At 43.6% G+C, this 26,750-nt stretch overlaps 2 protein-coding genes and 1 pseudogene across 2 annotated transcripts; 2 read left to right on the forward strand and 1 right to left on the reverse strand.

Annotated features, from left to right (window-relative positions):
• The first annotated feature begins 665 nt into the window (after nucleotides 1–665).
• Nucleotides 666–2,227, forward strand: LOC140354395 (zinc-binding protein A33-like; annotated as a pseudogene).
• Nucleotides 2,228–16,048: 13,821 nt separating this feature from the next.
• Nucleotides 16,049–17,545, forward strand: LOC140354369 (zinc-binding protein A33-like). Its single transcript, XM_072439363.1, has one exon. It carries the CDS (start codon nucleotides 16,139–16,141, stop codon nucleotides 17,543–17,545), a length of 1,407 nt encoding a protein of 468 aa, XP_072295464.1. The 5' UTR covers nucleotides 16,049–16,138.
• A 4,785-nt stretch (nucleotides 17,546–22,330) lies between these two features.
• Nucleotides 22,331–25,655, reverse strand: mpv17l2 (MPV17 mitochondrial inner membrane protein like 2). The gene is made up of 4 exons (XM_072438028.1): nucleotides 25,395–25,655; nucleotides 23,066–23,227; nucleotides 22,843–22,919; nucleotides 22,331–22,513 (listed from the first exon to the last, which is right to left on the reverse strand). Exons 1-4 carry the CDS (start codon nucleotides 25,582–25,584, stop codon nucleotides 22,331–22,333), a joined length of 612 nt encoding a protein of 203 aa, XP_072294129.1. The 5' UTR covers nucleotides 25,585–25,655.
• Nucleotides 25,656–26,750: the final 1,095 nt, after the last annotated feature.

Consider the following 26,750-nt stretch of genomic DNA (forward strand, 5'->3'; position numbering starts at 1 on the left):
TTAGTCCTGCTTTAGACCTGGTTTAGTCCTGGTTTAGTCCTGCTTTAGACCTGCTTTAGTCCTGCTTTAGACCTGCTTTAGACCTGGTTTAGACCTGGTTTAGTCCTGGTTTAGTCCTGGTTTAGTCCTGCTTTAGACCTGCTTTAGTCCTGCTTTAGTCCTGCTTTAGACCTGGTTTAGTCCTGGTTTAGTCCTGCTTTAGTCCTGCTTTAGTCCTGCTTTAGACCATGTTTAGTCCTGCTTTAGACCTGGTTTAGTCCTGGTTTAGTCCTGGTCCTGCTTTGCACTAGTCGAGTCATGTTTCTGGTAAACACTGGGTTTTAGTCTTGTGATATTGTTATGATATTTTGATTTCTGATGTTGAATTGAGCCATTGTGAGTTGTTTGTGGATCTCATAAAGATAAAACATAAAATTGTGGTGTGATTTTGCAGTCCGGCCCCTGGACTTCAGCCCCCGAATAATCTGGACCCCTGGAAACTATATTTGGAGACCTCTGACCTAGAGTGATGCTCTAAAGACAAGTCTTTGTCAAACAGAACACCCACGTTTCTGAGACTTGGAGCAGCTTCGTTTAAGAAGTTTGAGTTGCTTCTCTAATCTAATTTATCAAGATGATGTTATAATTGTTAATCATTCACCCCAGAGACACAGGACAAAGGTCTGAAGAAAGAAAAGAGTTGAGTCAGTCTGCAGCAGGGCGTCGCACACAGAGGACACAGATCTTTGAGTCTTGTGACTTTTCTTGAAATGGAGCAGATCTCTGCAGTGGAGGACTTCCTGACCTGTCCTGTGTGTCTGGAGATCTTTAAAGAGCCAGTGTCTCTGGGCTGTAACCGCAGCTTCTGCTCCAGCTGTCTGCACCACTACTGGGACAAGAACAAGACCAAGAACTGCCCCCTGTGTGTCACAGGAAATCCTCTAAAGACTTTATACAAGTGAACTTTGCTCTGAAACAACTGAGTCTTTCCTTTTCAAAGAAGGAGCCGGCTCCAGCAGGAGAGAGGGAGAAGTTCTGCAGCTCACACCCAGAGCAGAGCCCTCTGTTCTGCCTGGACGAGTGTCGCCCTCTGTGTCCTGTGTGTGAGCCCTCTCTTCACTCTGGACATAAGGCGGTGTCTGTGGACTCAGCCATGAGTGAACTGAAGGAGCAGCTCCACTCACAGCTCCAGCCTTTGGCCCAGAGGAGAGAGCAGGCCTCAGCCTTACAGCGACAGTATGAGGAAATAAACCTTCACGCGCAGACACAGGTGAAGCAATGTGAGCGACAGATCAGGGCGGAGTTTGAGCGGCTGCACCGGTTCCTCCAGCAGGAGGAGGAGTCTGTGCTCAGAGCGCTGAGAGAGGAGCAGAGCAGACAGGCCCAGACCATAGAACCACAGCTGCAGAAGATCAGGGAGAAACTGTCCACTCTGGAGCAGAACATCCTCACTGTGGAGGAGCAGCTGAAGAGACAGAGCATGGACTTTATCAGAGAGTACAGACACACTCACAAAACCACCCAGACTCTGCTCTCACAGCCCGGCCCAGAGCTGGGACCAGGACTCCTGATAAACCAGGCCAAAGTCCTGGGCAACATGGGCTTCAAGGCCTGGGGCAAGATGAGGGCCCTGGTCCACCACAGTCCGGTCCTTCTGGACCCAAACACTGCAGACAGAGGGCTCCATCTGTCTGAGGATCTGAGGGGAGTGAGACATGGAGAAACTGAACATCAACAGGTCCCTTTAAATCCAGAGAGATTCACTTACTATCCCACTGTCCTGGGCTGTGAGGGCTTCAGCTCCGGCTCACACCAGTGGGACGTGGAGGTCGGCGATCATCCGAGATGGAAAATTGGTGTGGCCAAAGAGTCTGTCGACAGGAAGAAAAAGAGATTTGATGATCCAGAAAATGGACTCTGGTGTTTAGCTCTTGTCAATGGAGAACACTTTGATGTTGTTGTTGATAAAACTCTGAATCTAAAGCGAAGCCCTCATAAGATCAGAATCCGACTGGATTATGACAAAGGGAAACTGTCTTTCTCTGACGCTGAGGACATGTCTCTGATCTGCTCTCATGAAGAAAGATTTACAGAGAAAATGTTCCCGTATTTCTCTGTTTATAAAGCTGGAGACGCTAAAACCAAAGAGATTAAAATATGTTCCACTGAAGGACTTTAAACTGACTAAAACCTAATCATTTACGTTGTTTGCTCCTCCAGAATGTTCTGGGAGCACCATTTTGTCTCATTTTAATCTTTAAGTGTAAAAATGTAAATACTTTTCAATGTGTTAAATGTAAATGTTAAAAGCAAAAAATACAAAAACAACTTATAAAAAGTATATATTTTTCATGAAAAGAAATGCTGTAAAAAAAATAGTTTTGTCACTAATTTTAAATGTCATGAAGTTGAAATATTTAGTTTTTATCTGTCAGTGTTAATTAGTGTTTGATTCCAGTCGATCCTGGGCCTAAGTCTCAGGACAAATGAGGTTTCATCTTTTATTTTCAAAACCTTTGAATCAAACAAAGAGGAACGAGTTAGTGGAGTCGATCCTGAACTGAGCGTAGAGTTCAACAGTCGCAGATCTACGTTTGACATTTCCTTTCAAAACAGTGCGTTAAACGGCCCCTGCTCCGTCTGGAACGAGGACCAACTCTCAAACGTGGAGAAATGAGCGACACATTTATCCGTTTAACGCCTTTGACAGGTCGAACCGCTCGTTTCACTCAATCACGGTGAAGATCAAACCTGTTGTCCACGTTTTAGCTTTAAAATGTGACTTCCTGTTTGTAAATCGCGACACAACCAGCTTTTTAGTCACATATGTGTCTAAACTGTGATGATTTAATGTTTTGACATAAAAAAGTCCTTTTGTTTCAGAGTCTGTGGCATCAGAGCAGCTTTGGCCCAGTCTAAAACATGCTCATGATTTACATCCAGGACGTGACATTATAAACCTAAAATATATTTGCTAAACTGGGGCAAAAACTGTCAAATGTTTAGCAAAAATCTACAACAGAATCGTCTTATTTAACTGTGTCAAACGAGCGGCTGAACCAGTCACTTTGACTTGAAATCGTTCTTCATGAGACATTTTGACAGCGACAGTATTAAATATTGAACAGCACATAAAGCAAACGTATGAAGCGCATTCTAAAGGTCCATCAGTGCGTCATGTGAGGGACGGAATGTGGGAATGTGATCTCTTTCTGTTACCACGACGATGACGATATTCTGATCTTTCACCACCTTGTCATCTTCGAACGGTCAGGGTTTCTGCTGCCGTGGCCTCTGGTTCCTCTGGTCCCTCTGAGTCCTCTGGTTCCTCTGGTTCCTCTGGTTCCTCTGGTTCCTCTGGGGCGGGATTTAGAAAAGGAGGGGACAGATGATTGGACGAGAGAGATTGTAACAACAAAAAGACAACAAAAAGCAGAAACGGCATTATTTGTCACTGAAAGCATAATAAAACTGGGACAAAAACCTGAATAAAAGCCACAATCATGACTAAATATGACAAAAACGTGACTGAAAGCAAGAAAAACACCTGTGAAAGAGGCTATCAGTGACAACAACTGCCAAAAACTAGTTAAAGTTACACAAAAAAGCACCTAAAAAGCGATTAAATGTAACTCAAACTCTGACTTGATCTCGTGCTAAAGCGCTGTGTTTCCACTGATGCTAACTTATATGTCGAGCCTTGGCAACACAAAGCTCTGCCATGATCCAAAGCCAAAGCATGACATAAAGAGAGGTTCAAACGCCACGCCCCTCACACACGCTCGCTTTAGCCACGCCCCTCACATGCAGAGAAGTCAAAGAAATGAGGCAAAACTGTTCCTGTGCTAGCTTTAGCCACTCCACTTATACACACTAGTTTAGCCACGCCCCTCACACACACACATACTGGAATTACTAAAGGACTTTTTGTGACTCGCTCAGATCGACCTCGGGATTAAAAGTATAATTTAGGAGGATTTATATTTTATTTATTAAATGGGATCTAAGTTGCTGTGGTGATGGAGCTCCCCTTGCAGGCCCCTTTTGAAAATACATTGGGTTTTTCATATTTTTTTCTTTCTTTATCATAATAAGTCGGTATAATCACATACAAAAATATTTAACGTTGCCAAATATGAAAAAGAGCCAGGGTTTCTCAGGAGAGTTTGTCTTCGGGACGATGGCTGGTTTTCCGCTCAGAGACAGCAGGGGGCGACGGCAAGCGCTCCAAACACCCCGGAAATACACATTTAACCATCACAGGGTCGAACGAAGACGTGCAATAAGGTCAGAATGTGACTGGGTCGGTCTTTGCCGCATTGCGTGGAGACCATGTGGTGGGCGTGGCTTGGTATTACCAGGTGTATGAGGTACGAGAGGTACATGTCCCAGCCCAGAGTCACCGTGTTGATATAAACCACTCGGAACTTAGGAGGCAGGAAGTAGAAGTTCACCACCTGAGCCGCAGGCCACACGCACCAAGCCTCACATTTATCTTGATCTAATCCGTCGTCTGTGACCTTTGAACTTCATAATATTCCCTTTGTAGATTTTATGACTCACATTTCAACGATTGTTTACAGCAGGGATAAAAGTAAAAATGTAGAAAAACAAAAGACGCTTATTTCCTGCTTTGAATAGATGGAATCCCAAAGGCTTTACTTTTATGTAACGCTTTATACGTTATAAAAGTATGTTTTGTCGCAATACTAATGCTCTTTTATACAAAACATTATATCCAATGTACCGTATTTTTCGGACTATAAGTCGCACCTTTTTTCATAGTTTTGGCCGGGGTGCGACTTATACTCCAGAGCGACTTATATGTGATATTATTTGTTATTTTCACACTGACAACCCCAAGAGGGCGCTCTAGGCTCTAAGCGACGCAGAAGAAGAATCTGCACTTCCTTTGGGTTTGGGTCGGCACTAGATCATAAGTTCATAACTCACGAAAGTGACGAATTCCAATATGGCGGCGACGGAAGTCAACAACCAGGATTTCGATGTAAAACAACAATTGAATCCCCAATGATTCTGAGTTTGATATTGATGTTTACCCGAGATTAATTACAAAACGAGACTGAGTAGATTAGTCTTCACTTTTTTCTACAACTAGATTAGGCTACAACCGACAGTTTCACCGGCCTCCTGCTGGTGCCAGAGTCAGGACTAAACATGGACCGGCCTCCTGCTGGTGCCAGAGTCAGGACTAAACATGGACCGGCCTCCTGCTGGTGCCAGAGTCACGACTAAACATGGACCGGCCTCCTGCTGGTGCCCGGAGTCAGGACTAAACATGGGCCGGCCTCCTGCTGGTGCCAGAGTCAGGACTAAACATGGGGAATCTGTGTTTCAGTTTTATGCAGCTAAAATCTGGAACAGTCTTCCTGAAGATGTGAGACAGGCTTCTACTCTGACAATGTTCAGATCTAAGCTAAAAACAGTTTTGTTTAGCTGTGCATATGACTGAAAGGATTTTTCTTTGCACTCTTCTCTTTTATGTACACGTTACCCTTTTTTATTTCTATTTTATTTTTTTATTTTATTTTATTTAAAATTTTCGAATTTTTGACATTTTAAATACTAAAAGATGTATCTGGGACTATTTTGAGGTAGTACCCTTCACCTTTAAATTTTTTGCTTAAAAATAGCACCTTTTAAATGTATTCAAATTAAAAGGCCTTTCTTAGAGAAATTCTCTACAATTCTAAAACTATTTAGATACGATTGCATTTGAACATGTAAATCATTTTGCTGGACACAATAGCCCATTGTGCTGGTGTCCAAGCGCAGTTCATCGCAGGTTCCTGGGGGGAGGGTCAGAACACACGCTGGTTAGGTTGTCGGTCGGCACTAAGCCTTCTGTAAAGCCCAGGAAGAGCCTGGCGCACCTGTGATAAAATGTGAATATATGAGTATATGTCTGTGATGTATTTTATCTGCATAATAGTGATATTTTATCTGCATCATTAGTCTAAGAGAAAAACGGGTGTGTGACAAACTGTATTTGTGAAGGGGTCGTAAAGATGGGCCAAAGGATGTTTACCCTAGGGGGGGGTGATAACCCAGAGGAGTCTGGGTAATGTTTACCCAAGGCTTGATCTCTACGGAAAAATACCAAGTGCCTTGATGTGAAGCTGACCAATGAGAAATGTGACCCGCCTATTCCAGAATATCTAATAAAACCAACCAGCATGGGAAAAAACGGGGTGAGACGCAGGAGGATCACGCAGGCTGCGTACCACAGCCTGCGTGATCAGTCCCGGCGTTTTCTCCCAAGCTTGCCATACAAATGTCTGATATTTCTGTGTCGTTTCATATTCTAAGTTGAATTGTGTTCTCGATGTGTTACGGAATAGCATCTGGTGTATGTCTGATTCCATGACATTTTCTGGTCCTATTGAGCCGAACGACCAGCTGCCCTTCGCGGAGATTGACGGGTGAATCGGTGAAATCTGTGCACAGCTAAAAGAAGTCCACTTTTCCCCGTTGCCGCCCATCGCACCTCATTCTCCGCGAGGAGAGCGCGTCGTTTCGAAGCAGCAGGAGAACACAGGCGACAAAGAAGGTCAGACAAAACTTTGTGTGTGAAAAAGAGTGAGCCATAAAACGTTTTATGCATTAGTTTGATATTTACTGCAAAAATATTGTAGGCTTTTATGCCCAGTTAGGTATTACTGAGGAAATGCCCAGTTTGATATTACTGAGGAAATATTGTAGGCTTATGGACGAGATAAGTTTCTCACATAAGCAGGGAGTTTGATATTGCTGGAAAAATATTGGTTGGCTTTGTGTAGATAAGTTTCTCACATAAAGGAGTTAAATTGCTCACCATGAGTTAAGTTTCTCACCGAAAGAAAGTAATGATGCCTTATGCCGAGTTGTTACTGACATAAAGATGAATGTAAGCGCTGTGCACAAGCGAAGTAGGTAAGAGAGAAGTGTGAATGTGTGAATGAGGATTAATAAGTGATTAACTAACAAGTGTGAATCACAATTAATCATACAAGGGTCACAAGGCGTTATTCTGAGAGATCTAAAATCTGCAGTCACGGGTGAATCATTAAACACCACGTTTATGTCTGGAGGAATCTAATAAGGAATTTTCTCTGGAAGCTTGACATTGATCGTGACTGTAAAGCAAGTGGCATTTCTCTCAGACGACCGAGACCACATAATGCCAAAATTATCACCCCAAACTGTAAAAGGAAAAGTCATAAGAGGATTTTGGAGGGAGACTTCCAGTGTGCTCAGATGACGTGGCAGAGAGGGGGAGATAAGGGGGGTCAACAAGGCAGGAGAATGGGGAGAAAGCAGTTCAGAGGACGCTCTGAAAGATTGAATTAGGAACTAAACCCAGCTGGTTTTTAATTTTTAGTAATGAGAGCTCTATAGAACAAATTTTAAGGGTTTTGTTTGATTGACAACAATCCATTATAAAGATTGTATTAAGCTTGATAAGAGATGAAGATTAATTCAGATTTTTATAGATGGCCAATTTTTTGGGGAATGTGATCACAAGACAGGACACTTCCTGTCCCCGACATAGAATACAAAAGTTGTGTTTTTACGGTATCGTGTTTTTTGTGTGCACCAAACAAAGCTATGTTTTGTTTTATTTTGTTTTATTTTTGGACTTGACAAAAATTATCTTTTTGGACTTAATGCATGACTAGATGAAAGTACAGGACGAAAAGACAGAAGTGTTTTTAAATTTAGAATCAAATACAGGCACAGGCCTGGAAGTGTATGGGTAAATGGGTGACTACTGATGTTTTTGGACATAGAACGGGCAGTAAGTAAAGTGATAGTAAAAGTATATCAGTAACTTATTTATTTGTATTATCATGAGGAAACCTCGTACTGCATGTAGACGTAAGTGAGGGAATAAGTTAAATAGTGACGTCCAATGCCCTCCTAGGAAAGACATGAGAGGACACCAAGTCATAAAAGATAGTCAGAGATAAGGGGCTATTGACTGGCAAAGAATCTGGAGGACTCAGGATGGAGCAGATGTTGTTATCTTTACGGATCACAGGGAAACCAACAGCAACACCTCAGGGGGGGTTGACTGATGAGTAATAGGAAAAGTTAACATTAACAGGGAAAGAATTTGACATTCTAAAGGAATTACCTGAAGGATTGTGGAGATTCAATCACGAATTGAATAGATTTAAATTAGACAATATCATATAAATTTAGACGCTATAGAAGTTATGAAATCAGTGATAACAGGAACTAAACAGGAGGAGTGAAGAACAGTGGAATCCCAGGGGATGCAGCGTCTGATAGTTATATCAGCAGCAATGAGAATGTAAAAGCAGGTTACAAGTGAGGGTAAGAGTAAGTGAAGAGAGAAAGAAAAAGCAGGTTTAGAAATTTGGAAATGGGTGTTTCCTCCGTTACAGAGAGGAAGACAGAGAGAGACAGAGGGGAAGACAGAGAGGAAGATGATGAGTTACAAAGAAAAGACAAGAAAGTAGGCAACAAGGGGAAAAACAAGTTGATAAAAGAGACGTGCCTTATAACCAAGGGGAAGGTTTAGAATCATTTTGATTTTTTAATACACATATAGACTTGTTAGAACAAACTAATACACAATGTTGTAAAGCACCACATGAGCAGGTGTGAGAGATTGAGTTTGGAACTCACCTGAAGCACATATAAAAGATTAGCACATATTACATTAGATGTGTGACCTTGTGCAAACCACACCCACAGAGGAGATGTGAAATTTGATGTTAAAACTCACTAAATTGTGAACTGACCCAACAACGGGGGAATTATTGAGATAATTATTATTGTTTGATGTATTTGTATTACACACACACACACACACACACGCACACGCACACGCAGACCAGACATTTAGAGTTTGAAACACGTAGCGTTTGAGACATTTAGAGTTTGAATCTTTGAGAGTTTGAAACAAATGGTGGTAAAACAGATAGGTTTGGGAAGTGTAAGATTACACACATAGACTGATTGACACACAGGGGGGAGCCCAGCGCCGTGGAAGGGGGGGCTCAGCCAGGGATGTGACCACTGAACTGTGAAAGGTCAAGAGGTGACATTGCGGAGTTGGAGAGACAGACGCAATTCCATCTCTTCCTTGATTACATCGTTGTAAACTATCTGGATTATTGAATTTTGTTTAAATGTAGAATTGTGTAGAAGTTTGAGAAATGGGCAAGGCCATATCTCAAAATGGAGGGATATACGTGTAAACAAATATTCCGAATCAATAATTACTAAAAAAAAAAAATTGTAAACAAGAAAACTGTTTGAAATACACTGAATTGTCGAAAAGACTTTGTTTATCACCGCAGCAGAGAACGTGTTGGAGATGTGGTGTTTACAGAGACGAGCCAGGTGGACGAGCCAAGTGGACGGAGCCACACCGTGTCGTCCTTACCAGGGGAGGACGAGATCATGGGTGCAGCAGACAACACAGCACCAGATCCATAAGCAATCTACAAGACGCAGGACTTCGTTTGTATGAGTTTTGTCCAGAGTCTACGGTAGAGTACGATACTCTGCTACGATGAACGGACACAAAGACTACAGTACGCAAAGTACTATACTCTGCTACGATAAATGAGAGCCAGAGGCTACGGTGCGCAGAGTACCATACATAAGAATCAACAGTTATCATCATCACAGCGATGACGATAATGTGGGTGCTGAACACCTGTATTATGCACCGGACAATCGGGACAATCGGGACAATCGGGACAATCGGGACAATCGATCAACATACACAGACATGGAATATAGAGGGAAGAAAATAAGTGATCAACATGAAAGGTTATGAAATGTGTAATGTATAATGTACAATGTACAATTGACATGACAGTAGCTGAAGAAACACAATGGCATATTATATAGCCACTGTTGTTTGCACTACCTAAAAGCGCCTTTTTTGTCTGCTACAACATAACTACATGCAAAGTTAATGAAATATGCCTTAAGATGGGAAATGTACCAGTTCATATGTGTAACCTAACTGTGCAGATAGCGGGAGGAGGTCTCTTGGATACCCAACGCCAGGATGTATGGAGGTGGTGTGGGGACACCGTGCTGAGAGGACACTTGGAAGCAAAGGGAATAGGACTCTGAGCCTGTGTATCGCTCTTGTGGCCAGCCGCGGTCATAACAAGCATCACCCAGAACCATACTGAAAGGTCAAGGCAAGACGTTAGTGGACAGTCTGGTATGCTCCCAGTAACACCTGATTCTACGTATATAGATCTTATTGGGGTGCCCAGAGGAGTCCCTGATGAGTATAAGCTGGCTGACCAAATAGCTGCAGGGTTTGAGGGCCTTCCGCTTGTCTCTGCGATATTTCCCATCACGCCGCACAAAAATGTGGACAGAATTAATTATCTGTCTTTCCAATTACAGAGGTTGACTAATCTGACTCACAATTTAGGACTTGCTCTCGGGTCACAGTTGCATCACACCGCTTTAATGGCGTGGCAAACTCGGATGGCAGTAGACATGTTATTAGCTGAAAAGAAAGGAGTTTGTTCGATTTTCAAAGGTCAATGTTGTACGTTCATTCCTAATAATACAGCCGCAGACGGCTCAGTCACAAACACTCTGTCACAATTGAGAACTATGTCTTAAAAAATGAAAGAACACACTGGAGTAGACAATAGCATCTCAGAATGGTTAGAAAGCTGGTTCGGCAGGTGGACTGGTATCATGGTTCCGGTACTGACCTCACTGTTGGTAATAATTGCCTGTTTTGTGTTTTGTGGATGTTGTTGCATACCAATGTGTAGACACACTATAGAACGTACAGTGGAAGAAGCGATCAAAAGCCGAGGGCATCATAGTTATGCCTTAGTAGCTATAGAAGAAGATGAAACTGACAAGTATTAATGTGCATGACCCTTTGAGTGTAAAATGTATTATGTTCACACCAATATGAAAAACATGTTGAAAACTGAAAAGAGTGATGTGTTCGGATATGAGAAAGTGGGCTAATGCTTTGATAAACAGGAGGGAAATGTGATAAAATGTAAATATATGATTATATTTGTGTGTTAAAAGTTATCTGCATCATTAGCCTGAGGGGAGGGAAAGGCATGTATTTCTAATAACATGTGTGAAGATGTTGTAGAAGCAGCTGTGAGGAATGTTCCTCTCATCTGGTCCTGGGGACCAGATGAGAGGAACATTCACCACACCACACTAGTCACCACAGTGACTAGTTAGGAACAGAAACATAAACCCACAGCTTTAGCTATGCTGCCCTAGGAGTAACTATGCTGGGGGAAGTATGGCAGCTTGAGCACTATCCTCTTCTTCTTCTGACTACTTATGCTATCAAACAATATTTATTTTTTGATTCCACTTGCAAACTGTTCACCGCCTTCTTTTCTTTCTCTCACTCCTGAGGACCTGTGGACCCAGACGCCCCTCCCCTGGTGAAGTGGTCCCTGCCCTGTGTGGACGGTCCCTCATCTGCCTGAGGAGTGGGTCCAGCTCGCCCCCGACGGTCCCTCATCTGCCTGAAGAGTGGGTCCAGCTCGACTCCGACGGTCCCTCATCTGCCAGAAGAGTGGGTCCAGTTCGCCTCAGTCGGTCCCTCATCTGCCTGAAGAGTGGGCCCAGCTCGCCTCCGACGGTCCCTCATCTGCCTGAAGAGTGGGTCCAGCTCGCCTCCGACGGTCCCTCATCTGCCTGAAGAGTGGGTCCAGTTCGCCTCAGTCGGTCCCTCATCTGCCTGAAGAGTGGGTCCAGCTCCAGTCTCCTCGTGTCCGTCTGTCCGTCTGTGAGAGTCGGATCTCTCCTTCACTGGAACTCCTCCAGGTTTCTACGCTTTTTTCCCAAAGAGGTTTTTTTTTGTAGTTTTTCCTGGCCGAGAAGGAGAGTCTAAGGACAGAGGACCCTGGGACATCGTCCCTCGCCACCACAGACATTGTCTGACTCCATCGCCACCACAGACATTGTTGATTCATTTCTCCCTGTGGCCCTCAGAGGCAACTGTTGTTGTGATTTTGGGCCTTACAAAAATAAATTGATTTGATTTGATTTGATTTGACCAAGGTTTTTATCTCTAAAGATAATACCAAAGAGTCGTAAAAGACAAGTGCCTTGATGTGAAGCTGACCAATGAGAAATGTGACCCGCCTTTTTATGTGTGATTCTAATAAAATGACTTGTAAGAGGGAGGAACGCTGAGAGTGATTTTGGAAAGTCGTTCAGGTTGCTTACAACATCTTGACGCGTCTAAGCCTTCCTCTCCCTTGCAAGCCATGCAAAAGACTGACGTTTCTGTGTCGTTTAATATTCTAAGTTGAATTATGTTCTCTGACTGTTAAGTAATAGCATTGATTCATGTGTAATTTCTTGACAGCACCGACCCACTGACCAATAGCCAGGTTTTAACACTAAAGCTTTGGTCAAGTTTTGTCTGAGACAATTAGTTTAGCTAAGGCTAAATCTAGGGAGGGGCAGATGAGACTAGGTCCGTCGGTAAAGATACAAAGTGCCACACATCGGGTGGAGGCGTCAACGAGAGAGTCGTCGTAAAAGAAACATACGCTCAGCACAGACGTGCAGATATGGGAACAAATCAATCTAAAAGTGATGTGTCCATCCCGGAGACACCCGTCATGCTGCACTGTCAAATAAATATGGGAAGGAGTGTCTGGAATGCCCGCCAATGTGGTCCGATAAATTTGGATTTGGCTAGGTGTTTTTTTATTTTTTATTTAGTTAATTTTATTGTATTTCTGTTTCTGTAATTTCTTTGTGATTTTAATGCATTTTTCCTGCTGTGTGAAGCACTTTGAATTGCCTTGTGTTTGAAATGTGCTCTACAAATAAACTTGCCTTGCCTAGCCTTGCCAAGTGTAGTCGAGACCGAGTAAATTAGTATTGGCTAATAAAAGTAAAATGAACCAAGATGATGTACTTTAAAAATGTCCGATTCATTTTAATAGTTACAGTCATTGAACAATGCTCTCCTGTTTTTATTGTTATAAAATCACCATTCATTGAGAAAAGTGAGGAGGCTCTTGGCCACACAAGCTGATTTGCTAACATTTGTGATTTGTCTAGGGTCTTAACCAGTGGTCCCCAAACTTTTTGACTCGAGGGCCACATTGGGTTCTAAAATTTGGCCGAGGGGCCGGGCCAGGAAAATCTGGTGTGTTTGTGTGAACTAATGAATTACTATAAATTACACGCAAGATTTGACCTGTAACTTGTAACAAAGCAACAAATGCAAGGCTCAATGTACAAATTGTTTTCCAAATGCATTAAATAATGATTAATTATCTACTGTCTTCTACTGTCCACAAGAGTCTTCTTCAATGTGTAAAACACTTGCGCTTCCTGCTGGATTGGCCCCGGTGGCCGTTTGTGGTGAATTTTATTTTCTGTGCGCCATAGATTTTCTTGTGCGCGCACTAAGTGTGAGCAGTGCTCTATGTGCGAGCGAGCAGTGCTCTATGTGCGAGCAGTGCGTAGCTGCGCAGGCGCGCAGTTTAGAGGGAACAGTGGCCATCTCTTGGGGAAATGTGGGCATTACAGGTAAAAGGTAACATGAACGGCCAGCCACAGTATCGTGAGTTTGAATCCCGACTCCGACATTTGCTGCATGTCCTCCTTTCTCTCTCATCATTCCCCTTCCTTTCTTTCTCATTCCCTCTACTGTCTAATAAAGCTTATGGCAAAAAATATATATACATATATATATATATATATATATATATATATTTTTAATTTTTAATATAACTTGGACAAGCTTGGTGGGCCGGATTGAAAGGCCCAACGGGCCGGATGTGGCCCGTGGGCCGTAGTTTGGGGATCACTGGTCTTAATGAATAATCTAAAATGGTAGCTTATCAAGGCACAATTTAAAATCGTTACTAAAGAGAACTGAAGTTACATATATATATACATAAGGCCTACCATTAAATTAAATGCAACAGAATCACATTTCAGACAAATAAACAGCATCTACAGCTTCATCATCAGAATAGGAGTTGCCTTTGGAGCTTTATATGTTTTCTTCATTTGAAATATGCACAGTCGTGACTGAGTCTTCGTTGTGGTTGTTGTTTGCGTCCGCCATCAAATCTGTCTTACTTTGAAATGAAATATAAAAAGCAGTATTAAGTCAAAGATAAAGATAAAGAAGCAATTTTTTGACAAAATCCTGCAGGAGTTATTTATTTTTGAATGCGTTGTACTGACGCTATGCGCCTATGCGCCACATATGATGGGTATTTAAAATGGCCTCACCACAGTGGCCAGCGTGGTTTCGCATAACCGTACTCTCTGGAGGCCATATCGTCTTGAAAAATATGCAAGTGGTGATCGGGATGATACAGTTGGAGATGTACTAAACAGACACCTGCCCGACAAAATATTTGAGCGTCATGTCATGGAAATCACCTGCAGCAGCAGCAGCAGCAGCAATGAAGCCTCTGGACTCCTCCAAAGTGGATGCTGTTGATATATCAAATCCGCTGTTCGTACTCAGAGACTTCAGTGCCAAATTCATTAAATGTGTTCTAGAAACGCCACATACAGATGGTGATACCCAAACCTCATCCAGTGGAGATTCGGCGTTTGCTGTCCTGAAGAAGATGGGCAGAATTTCACCGCACTCTGGTGGTCAGGGAGAGCATGAACTGTGAATCTCCAGTGGAGATAACGTTCTATGCTGGTAAGTTCTCGGCCCAGGGACCTTGTTATCTTGCTATTCGGTACCGGTATAATATTGTCCATTTCTTGCAGGAGTCACGCAGCAGCAGCGGGGCCTCTGACACCTACATCATATTCTAACCTCTGCAGTAGAATGTTGTGGTCGAGGATTGAGACAATCGTCTGCAGCTAATAACAAATCATTTGTGACTTTAACTAGTGCAGTTTCAGTGCTGTGGTGGGCTCTGAACCCTGGAGCCCTTATCCCTGGAATGGCCTCATCAGGGGCTATAATCAGAGTTTCTGTTTTGTTAGCATTTTGCTGCAGAGAGTTGTTACTCAGCCATTGTTTTATTTGCACTAAATAACTGACTGTGGAGTTCAGCTTCTGGAAGGCTTCAAAGAGAAATAACAGGTGGTAGGACACATCACTAAACTGTTAAATGATCTTTCCCAGGAGAATTATAAAAAGCAACAATAGCACAAGACACAAAACAGAACCCTGAGGAACTCCACACGACAAATCAGCTGACTCAGACATGAATTAGTTTGCAACAACACTAAAACTCCGACCAGATAAATATAAAGAAAACCAATGAAGAACTGACCCTGATGGTCCAATCAGGTCCCTCAATCTTGTTGGACATGATGGTCGACAGTGTCGGAGGCTGCAGACAGATCCAGCAGAACTAGAACAGTGCATTTTCCAGAATCAGCAGACATCATAATGTCACTGGACACTTTTTACAATGCTGTTTCTGTAAAACGAAAGCTTGTTTTAGTCTTTGTCACCCTTGCCACCAGGGCCGGCCCTTCCACTAGGCCGTATAGGCGGGTGCCTGGGGCGGCATTGCGCGAGGGGAGTAGCTCGCCTAGGGCACCAAATGTGCTGGGGCCGGCCCTGCTTGCCACGCCCTTTTTTATGTTAAAGTGTTTTTGGTCCAAATGTGTTTGGGGTCAATAAATTGAGGCAGTTCATGGGAAACAAAATGCATGTGACTGTAAAGAGTATTATTGGAGTATTAGTAAAGTCATCAGAACAAGTAGAAGTTCCAGAGGCAGACGTTCTGTAGTATTCTGTAGAACTGAGCAGTTGGTCAAGGACAAAGTGACACAGAACACTTTTAAACTTTAAAACCATGTCACGGAAACAGGTCAAACGTCTGTGGATCTGCAGATGTTGTGCTGTGGTCGGATCATTAAAGATGGAGACTGGACCACTCCAGGTCTAAATGATCAGGCTCTGAAACATTTGTGGATTTGACTTTGAACAAATCTAATTCGTTGCAAGTTTCTTTATGTCAGAGGGAAGTTTGGACAAATGACAGATGTTACAGTGAACGTCCCAACAGCGCCCCCTGCTGCTGCTGCTCAGACTCTCTCAGGTGTGCACGACTCTTTCAGAGGAAAGTGAAAGAGTTGAGTCAGTCTGCAGCAGGGCGTCGCACACAGAGGACACAGACCTGTGAGTCTTGTGACTTTTGTTGAAATGGAGCAGATCTCTGCAGTGGAGGACTTCCTGACCTGTCCTGTGTGTCTGGAGACCTTTAAAGAACCAGTGTCTCTGGGCTGTAACCACAGCTTCTGCTCCAGCTGTCTGCACCACTACTGGGACGAGAACAAGACCAAGAACTGCCCCGTGTGTCGCAGAAAATCCTCTAAAGACTTTATAGATGTGAACTTTGCTCTGAAACAACTGAGTCTTTCCTTTTCAAAGAAGGCTCCAGCAGGAGAGAGTGAGAAGTTCTGCAGCTCACACCCAGAGCAGAGCCCTCTGTTCTCCCTGGACGAGTGTCGCCCTCTGTGTCCTGTGTGTGAGTTCTCTCTTCACTCTGGACATAAGGTGGTGTCTGTGGACTCAGCCGTGAGTGAACTGAAGGAGCAGCTCCACTCACAGCTCCAGCCTTTGGCCCAGAGGAGAGAGCAGGCCTCAGCCTTACAGCAACAGTATGAGGAAATAAACCTTCACGCGCAGACACAGGTGAAGGAATGTGAGCGACAGATCAGGGCGGAGTTTGAGCGGCTGCACCGGTTCCTCCAGCAGGAGGAGGAGTCTGTGCTCAGAGCGCTGAGAGAGGAGCAGAGCAGACAGGCCCAGACCATAGAACCACAGCTGCAGAAGATCAGGGAGAAACTGTCCACTCTGGAGCAGAACATCCTCACTGTGGAGGAGCAGCTGAAGAGACAGAGCATGGACTTTATCAGAGAGTACAGACACACTCACAAAACCACCCAGACTCTGCTCTCACAGCCCGGCCCAGAGCTGGGACCAGGACTCCTGATAAACCAGGCCAAAGTCCTGGGCAACATGGGCTTCAAGGCCTGGGACAAGATGAGGGCCCTGGTCCACTACAGTCCGGTCCTTCTGGACCCAAACACGGCAAACAGAGAGCTCCATCTGTCTGAGGATCTGAGGGGAGTGAGACATGGAGACACTGAACAACAACAGGTCCCTTTAAATCCAGAGAGATTCACTAACTATTCCATTGTCCTGGGCTGTGAGGGCTTCAGCTCCGGCTCACACCAGTGGGACGTGGCGGTCGGGGACCATCCGAGGTGGAGAATTGCTGTGGCCAAAGAGTCTGTCGACAGGAAGGGACAGCTATATACTTGTCCAACATATGGACTCTGGTGTTTAGCTCTTGACGATGGGAAATACCGTGATGCCACTCATGTTGCTAATAATACTCTGAATCTAAAGCGAAGCCCTCAGAAGATCAGAGTCCGACTGGATTATGACAAAGGGAAACTGTCTTTCTTTGACGCTGAGGACATGTCTCTGATCTGCTCTCATAAAGAAAGATTTACAGAGAAAATGTTCCCGTATTTCTGTGTTTATAAAGCTGGAGGCGCTAAAACCAAAGAGATTAAAATATGTTCCACTGAAGGACTTTAAACTGACTAAAACCTAATCATTTACATTGTTTGCTCCTCCAGAATGTCCTGAGAGCACCATTTTGTCTCAATTTAATCTTTAAAGTTTAAAAATGTAAATACTTTTCAGTGTGTTAAATGTAAATGTAACAGCAAAAAATACAAAAACAACTTTACAAAACTTTTTTTTATAGTATATATATATATATATATATATATATATAGTAAGTATATATTTTTCATTTAAAGAAATTATGTAAATAAATAGTTTTGTCACTAGTTTTAAAATGGGATAAAAGGTGAAATATTTAGTTTTTATCTGAATAAACTTTTCCTTTTTGCTGCTGTTGAACGCTTGATTTTGTGTTTGATCCAGAGGTGGAAAGTAACAAAGCACAAAAGTAAAAGTACTGCACTTTTTTAGGTATCTTTAGTTTACTTAAGTACATTTTACAGTGAATACTTTTTACTTTTACTTCTCTACATTTAAAAGCAGGCATCTGTACTTTCTACTGCACTACATTTTTTAACAGGACTGAAAAGTAAAAAGTATTTTATTTGGTTTGAGGCGTTCTTTTTCAGCACATTCACAGTGTCGTCTGTCTAAAGGTTTTGAGTTCAAGTTCTGTTCTTAAGCAAACACAAATATACAGAAAAGAAACACGGATTGAAAATACTATTACTATTAGAGACTTCCGGGTGATGGCGGCTGCGGTCGTAACCGTGGAAATAATCTGTCTTTATTGTGAGTTCACAAGTAAATATTGTTCAACACTGGCGCCTCCTGCTGGTGGTGATTGTTCCTGAAATCAGAATTATTCAAACTGAAGGAGCTTGAACTGAAACAGCCATTTTTAAATAAAGTTTAGAAATATATAGACTTAAAAGATGGAATTAAATATGACACATTATAATTCTCACCTCTTTATTTAACGTAGTAATTAATTCAATGGTTTTCTAATGTATGAAGTGTCATTAAATACATCGACTTCAGCCAAAACTAATAAATAAAACCTGCTTTTCACCCCAAAAGATGACATTAAACTAACAAAAAATGAGCTTTTCAAACATTTTATTGCCTTGAGAATTTCGCAGCAGAAAAAAAAAAACACAAAACCAGACGCTGATAAAAAAAAAAGATTGTAGATAAATACAAATATATCACATATAAAACAGCTCAATTACAAAATAAATTAAACTTTTCGGGCCTTTGTAAAAACTAAATGTACAATCACAGGAAACCTTCAGTTATAGAATTACATTTGACTGGAAAAATAATCGTGGATTTAAATGCAGTTATTAAACATTGTACAATTAACAGAGTTATTCATGTGTTTTATTAAGGCCATTTTCTTTACAGTTAAATCCTTTCACAGCTTTATCCCAATAATCAATCCACAAATTTGATTAAACATCGACAAAACTAAATATTCCATGTTTTACACAGTGAAAACGGAGAGTAATTCAACAATGTCAGAATGTGACCTTATATTATAAACAAGTCTAAAAACCGTCAGTGTTAATTAGTGTTTGATTCCAGTCGATCCTGGGCCTAAGTCTCAGGACAAATGAGGTTTCATCTTTCATTTTCAAAACCTTTGAATCAAACAAAGAGGAACGAGTTAGTGGAGTCGATCCTGAACTGAGCGTAGAGTTCAACAGTCGCAGATCTACGTTTGACATTTCCTTTCAAAACAGTGCGTTAAATGGCCCCTGCTCCGTCTGGAACGAGGACCAACTCTCAAACGTGGAGAAATGAGCGACATATTTATCCGTTTAACGCCTTTGACAGGTCGAACCGCTCGTTTCACTCAATCACGGTGAAGATCAAACCTGTTGTCCACGTTTTAGCTTTAAAATGTGACTTCCTGTTTGTAAATCGTGACACAAACAGCTTTTTAGTCACATGTGTGTCTAACCTGTGATGATTTAATGTTTTGACATAAATAAAGTCCTTTTGTTTCAGAGTCTGTGGCATCAGAGCAGCTTTGGCCCAGTCTAAAACATGCTCATGATTTACATCCAGGACGTGACATTATAAACCTAAAATATATTTGCTAAACTGGGGCAAAAACTGTCAAATGTTTAGCAAAAAATCCACAACAGAATCGTCTTATTTAACTGTGTCAAACGAGCGGCTGAACCAGTCACTTTGACTTGAAATCGTTCTTCATGAGACATTTTGACAGCGACAGTATTAAATATTGAACAGCACATAAAGCAAACGTATGAAGCGCATTCTAAAGGTCCATCAGTGCGTCATGTGAGGGACGGAATGTGGGAATGTGATCTCTTTCTGTTACCGCGACGATGACGACATTCTGATCTTTTACCACCTTGTCATCTTCGAACGGTCAGGGTTTCTGCTGCCGTGGCCTGTGGTCCCTCTGGTCCCTCTGAGTCCTTTGGGGCGGGCTTTAGCAAAGGAGGAGACAGATGATTGGACGAGAGAGATTGTAATAACAACAAGACAACAAAAAGCAGAAACTGCATCATTTGTCACTGAAAGCATAATAAAAATGGGACAAAAACCCGACTAAAAGCCACAAACCATGACTAAATGACAAAAACGTGAATAAAAGCAACAAAAACTGTGAAAGAGGCTATCAGTGACAAAAACTGACAAAAACTAGTAAAAGTGGCACAAAAAAGCAACTAAAAAGCGACTAACTGTAACTGTAACTCAACAGTTCAAACTCTGACTTGATGTCGTGCTAAAGCGCCGTGTTTCCAATGATGCTAACTTATATGACGAGCCTTGGCAACACAAAGCTAGCATAGCGCGTTAGCAACAGCCGTTTACCGTTTATGGCCGCACGGCACTCGCTTTGTCAAGAGCCACAATCTGATATTTCCAGGTCATAAAGCGTCTAACATGATCCAAAGCCAAAGCATTAAATAAACAGGTTCAAACGCAGCGTAGAGGCTTTAGCCACGCCCCTCACATGCAGAGAAGTCAAAGAAACGAGGCAAAACTGTTCCTGTGCACGCTAGCTTTAGCCACGTCCCTCAGATGCACTAGCTTTAGCCACGCTTCACACACACACTATGTAGCTGACGCTATTTTGTCAATATTGGTTACCATGGCAACTAAGAGTTCGCCTCAAACATTTTATTTTCATAAGAGTTTTTTTCTCACCAAATTAACCCAAGCATCATTGTAATTGTCTGTTATTTATTTGTTTATTTATTTAAGTTAATATTTACCTGTGTAAGTTATCATGTGACCACGGGCGTCGCCCCGGAAGTATAAATACAGAGACTAGAGAGCGATAGAGGGAGAGAAGCCGTGAAACAGAACGGTAAAAGAAAAGACTGGCTAGAGAGTAGAGAAAGACAAACGTCTGTCAGAAAACCACTTAAAAAAGGTGCCATATCATGCTTTTTTTCACGTTTCGTAGTCTATCCTAAGTGTATAATTGATAATAATAAGTGTTGTGCAACACCCTTAACATAATAGTTAAGAAATATTACCCAGACCTTGGACCCACTCACCAACCCGGAAATGCAAACGGCTTGGTCTGATATTCGCCCCCACCCTTGCGAAGAGCGATCTGGCTCCCCCGCCCAACCCGTGACGTAGTCTCAGAGAGAGAATGTGTGCCCCGCCCACCCGTGACGTAGTCTCAGCGAGAGCGTGTGTGCCCCGCCCACCCCGGAGACGGTGGGGGTGTAAACAGAGGCAGAGGTGACAGCGTGGACACAGCCGCACGCGAGAATCAACATTCTATTTATCATGGCGGTGCGTAGACCTGAGCCTTATGTTCTGGACCCAGAGTGAGAGTTTGAAGTGCACGCAGTAGAAGTACCACGACGACTGCAGCAGGACGTTTTCGTTTGGTAAATAATCAGCGCGGAGCCGGGGGGAAGGGGGCGGGAGGCGACAGGCAGGAGGCGGGACGCGGGAGAGGGATGAAGAGGGGGGATGATGATGCGTGCCTGTGGTTATGACGCGGTCTTGCACACACCGCCCATCTGTTTGGAGATTTGAGGAAAGGAGATAGTCTGTAATAGAGCTAAAAACTGTGGGAATCAATCAAAAAAACACTCTGGGGAAATAAATGAAGCACAAATAGCAATATAAGACGGTTAAAAGCTCTGAAAAGTCAATTCAGCATGTTATGGGACCTTTAACTACCAATGGTCATATGTTGGCGAACACGGTAAATATGCTTATGTTTGTTTATTTTATACTGTTTGTAATTCATTATAGCTGATGCATTTTCTGTTTTTGTTTAGTTTCCACGGTGCATAGAAGGTGTAAAAGTGTCAAGGTGCAAAGAAAACTGCAATTAAACCTGACCTGACACAACATCAGTATGGAGCGTCATGTCCTTTTTAGACCGAGATGAACCACGGTAGTTACACACTAGCTTTAGCCACGCCCCTCACACACACACACACACACACTGGAATTACTAAAGGACTTTTTGTGACTCGCTCAGATCGACCTCGGGATTAAAAGTATTATTTAGGAGGATTTAGATTTTATTTATTAAATGGGATCTAAGTTGCTGTGGTGATGGAGCTCCCCTTGCAGGCCCCTTGTGAAAATAGATTGTGTTTTTCACATTTTTTTCTTTCTTTATCATAATAAGTCGGTATAATCACATACAAACATATCTAACGTTGCCAAATATGAAAAAGAGCCAGGGTTTCTCAGGAGAGTTTGTCTTCGGGACGATGGCTGGTTTTCCGCTCAGAGACAGCAGGGGGCGACGGCGGACGCTTCAAACACCCCAAAAATACACATTTAACCATCACAAGGTCGAACGAAGACGTGCAATAAGGTCAGAATGTGACGGGGTCATTCTTTGCCGCGTTGCGTGGAGACCGTGTGGTGGGCGTGGCTTGGTCTTACCCGGTGTTTGAGGTACGAGAGGTACGTGTCCCAGCCCAGAGTCACCGTGTTGATGTAAACCACTCGGAACTTAGGAGGCAGGAAGTAGAAGTTCACCACCTGAGCCGCAGGCCACACGCAGCAGTCGGCCTGGAAACGAGAGAAACGCCGTGAAAAAGCAGGATGTCGCCGTCGGCCAATCACAGCCTGCTGCCTTTGCCTTCCAACCAATCACCTTTCAGGACATTCATTTCACACAGACACAAACGTAACAATAATCTGAGGACGCCATGTGAATATGGTCTTCAGCTGCGACGTGTGTACATGTGTGATTGTAGTACTGTGTTACACCAGCAGGGGGCAGGTGTGTACATGTGATTGTAGTACTGTGTTACACCAGCAGGGGGCAGGTGTGTACATGTGATTGTAGTACTGTGTTACACCAGCAGGGGGCAGGTAATAGTGGCGGTGGTTTATACCTTGTAAAACTCCCAGAACTTGTCTTTGAACTCGTTGCATCCGTCAGAAAAGCTGCGACCTTCAGCCAGCGCCATCCCTAAAACAGAAGCCTTTGATAATCCCTTTTTATGACTCACATTTCGATGATTTACAGCAGGGGTCAAAGTAACAAGTAACTTTAGACTTCACAGTCGCCTCAGGATTCACAAGAATGTTCAGATCAAAATCACATTTGATTCTCACCTGCAAAGTACCACAGGCCCATGGAGGGCGAGGCCACCAGCTGGTCCACCAGAACCTTTTTACCCACAGTCCTCAGCGCTCGGCCCGCCAAGACTCTGTCCAGCCACGAGTACCAGAAATGAAGAAAAGGACCTAAAGAGCAGCCTACCACGAACATACGACCTGGAGACACAGAAGAAACGTGTGAAGAAGATCTAAAGACAAGCCTTGAAATAACAGGTCGGACACGGTCAATGACCGACTCAAAAATAAAGTCTCCGGACATACCGACCGACGCGTTTGACCCCATTTTGAATTTTCTAATGGCCCATTCACTCCGCGGCGTCAAAGCGTCCAGTTTACACTCAAAGTATTTGTGGACGCATCTTTTTGTGGCGTGAATCCTACATTTCGAGCGTCGGACGCTGAATCTGGCTCAGCGAGTCAACAAGACTGAATAAACGAGCTGAACGACCGTTCAGTCAGCACGAGTAGGTTTTTTTTAATGCATTTTTTTATCTTAGGTAAAGCAAGGGGCCCCACTGCTCACGACGCTGGAGCGCAAGAGAGGGAGAGAAGAGACGGGTAGTTCCAGAGCGTAATCTTACCTGTAAATGCTTTATTATTCTTCACAAATCTGTTTGTTGTTGGTGTGAGGAAAAGTGACTATCAAAGTTTCAAGCTCCTCCCCTGAGCGTTACCATGGAGATCATCTCACTAATAAAATATAATGCTTAAAAGAGCTACAATGAGCATACTCTATATTATTTACTATATTACTTAATTTGTGGCCATTTTATTTTTAAATGAATACACTGTATTAAAGAGTGAGGAAGTTAGTTATTTAAAAAAAAAAAAATACAATATAAATGTTTCCTTACTTTTTTCTGATAATTGTGAATAATTGTAAAATCGTGAAATTTCTCCTCATGATAATCGTGACTAAAATGAATATTGTGACATCCCTAATAACGAAACAAACAAAAGTCACCCAAAAGCTAATAAGACGAGGAGAGACCACCGCGCGAGACGAGGAGAGACCACCGCGTGAGACGACGAGGAGAGACCACCGCGTGAGACGACGAGGAGAGACCACCGCGTGAGACGAGGAGACCACCGCGTGAGACGAGGAGAGACCACCGCGTGAGACGACGAGGAGAGACCACCGTGTGAGACGAGGAGACCACCGTGTGAGACGAGGAGACCACCGCGTGAGACGAGGAGACCACCGCGTGAGACGAGGAGAGACCACCGCGCGAGACGAGAAAAAACCACCGCGTGAGACGAGGAGACCACCGCGAGAGACGAGAAAAACAACACCACGTGAGACGAGGAGAGACCACCGCGTGAGACGAGGAGAGACCACCGCGTGAGACGAGGAGAGACCACCGCGTGAGACGAGGAGAGACCACCGCGTGAGACGAGGAGAGACCACCGTGCGAGACGAGGAAAGACCACTGTGCGAGACAAGGAAAGACCACAGCCAAATAAATGACACATCAATTAAACATTCCAGGAGTTTGTCTTGCTAAAAAGCGTAGAAGAGAAGAACCAGGAAGAGCAAAAGAAGGTCAAGGACTCGACGAGAGAATTAGAGATGCACCGATTCCAAAATTCTTGGCCGATAGATTTCCGTTTTTTAAGGAGGTCGGAAGGAGGCGTTTACATAGACTTTGAAGGTAAACTGGACGCTTTGGCCGCCGCGCTCTGAATGAGTCTTGCTAGTTTTTAGCAGTTTTGCTCTGGGCGCGATGAGCTGCTGCGCACCGCGCATGCGGGTCAGTTTGGATCGGCCGAAAACCGGCAATTACGACATGGACCGGCTGGTCACCGATTCGGGCCGATTCGACATAAAACCGGCTTTTTTAATCGGCGGCCAATATATCGGTGCATCTCAACAGAGAATTCAACTTTACACTTGTATTGACGATTGGTCATGATTAAAGAAAGAGCTTCAACTGGAGACGGATCAGAAGAACAAGATCGATCAATGAGACGTTTGAAGTCTCGAAACTAAAATGAGACTTTTCCAGTTTTAGAACAAACTTGAGATTGATCAGAGCAAGAGTCAGACCAGGTGCACCTCACTGACCTCTCCTGACCTCACCTGACCCAGTCCTCACCTCACCTGTCCTGCCCCTGTCCTGGCTTGCTCCTGTCCCGCTCCTGTCCCGGGTCCTTGTGCTTCTCCCACATCTGCTCCTGCCCTGCTCCTGCCCCTGCCCTGCTCCTGTCCTGCTCCTGTCCTGCTCCTGTCCTGCTCCTGTCCTGCTCCTGTCCTGCTCCTGTCCTGCTCCTGCCCTTGCCCTTGCCCTCATCCGTCCGGGTCCAGTCCCGCTCCTGTCCTCACCTGTCCGGGTCCAGTCCCGCTCGTGTCCCGGATCCTTGTGCTTCTCCCACGCCTGCTGCATCGTGTCCCCGAGCGCGAGCATCCCCCCGCTGCTCACGGTGTTTGTGAGAACCAGGAACCGGCCCCGGAACAGGGGCCTCCAGAAGAACCGGACCCGCACCAGGAACTCTCTGCCCGCCTGAGGGAGCATGTGTGCGGCCACCGCTCTGCCCGTGTCCCGAGTGTCCCGTGTCCCTGTCCCGTGTCCCGTGTGTCTCTGTCCCGAATCCCGTGTGTCCCGGTGTGTCCCGTGTGTCTCTGTCCCGAGTCCCGTGTCTCTGTCCCGTGTCTCTGTCCCGTGTCTCGTGTGTCCCAGTGTGTCCCGTGTGTCTCTGTCCCGCGTGTCCCGTGGAGGAGGACAGAGCGCTTGGTCCTTGAACAGAATAAACTGCGTGGAAACTAAACGCGTGGATTCAGCTCAAATGAGTTTGAGTTTGTGAAGCCGGCACACGTGACATCAGAGGGCTGTGTGGAGGACAGCTAGAGACACATGGACTCTGTTGCCGTGGCAACTGCGGCGGCCATTTTGTAGCTGTAAGAGCAGCGGTAAAAAGAGAAGAACATTGAAGCGTTCAAAGCCCCAGAACGTAACTTTTTATCCAAATAAAATAAAGTAAGCCATTAAATTAAATATAGATTTCGATTTTGTTTTGAATTTTGAACGTTTTTTTGCACCAAGAAACTTCTTCTGACTGTGAGCGCTCGCATCTCCACAAACCTGACTAGTACTTGGCTGGGAGGAGCCTCCTTCAGTTTGTTTACATGAAAATGTTGCTCTTTGGCTGATTTATTCCACATTAAGCATAAAACTTGTCCATCTCCATGAAAAATGCTCCAAAGTATTGTTTCAACTTTATGTTTCCATGGAAACAGGTGACTTTTCATCTCCAGAAAGCAGTTTAAATTGACACAACTGTATATTTGTGGTCCTGGTAATTATGAATAATGTATTGATAATGTAATGAAAATAATAGATTAAAAGGTTTGAATTAATGATATATTTGTTTTCTTAATAATCTGTCTTTGAATTATGAAATAAACAGCCATTTTATTGATATTTATTCTCTTTACTTATTTATTCTGTTTTTTACTGTTCTGTGTCCTGTTATATCTTACAACGGAGTATAAGGGCCAACCCCAAAAAAAAAAAAATGCGGGGCACTACGAGTTTAAAGTACGGTTGTAACGGTTGTAATTCGTGTATAAAAGAAAACATATTACCTGAAAATAATACTTTTCAACATTTCTTTCACATTACTATGGTAATCATGGGCGTTAGACGAATACAAATATTAAAGAGTTAAATTATCAAAATAT

Source organism: Eucyclogobius newberryi, unplaced genomic scaffold (genome assembly GCF_026437365.1).
Source record: "Eucyclogobius newberryi isolate DKJ021-1_F unplaced genomic scaffold, fEucNew1.0.hap1 SCAF_9, whole genome shotgun sequence".
NCBI lineage: Eukaryota > Metazoa > Chordata > Actinopteri > Gobiiformes > Gobiidae > Eucyclogobius > Eucyclogobius newberryi.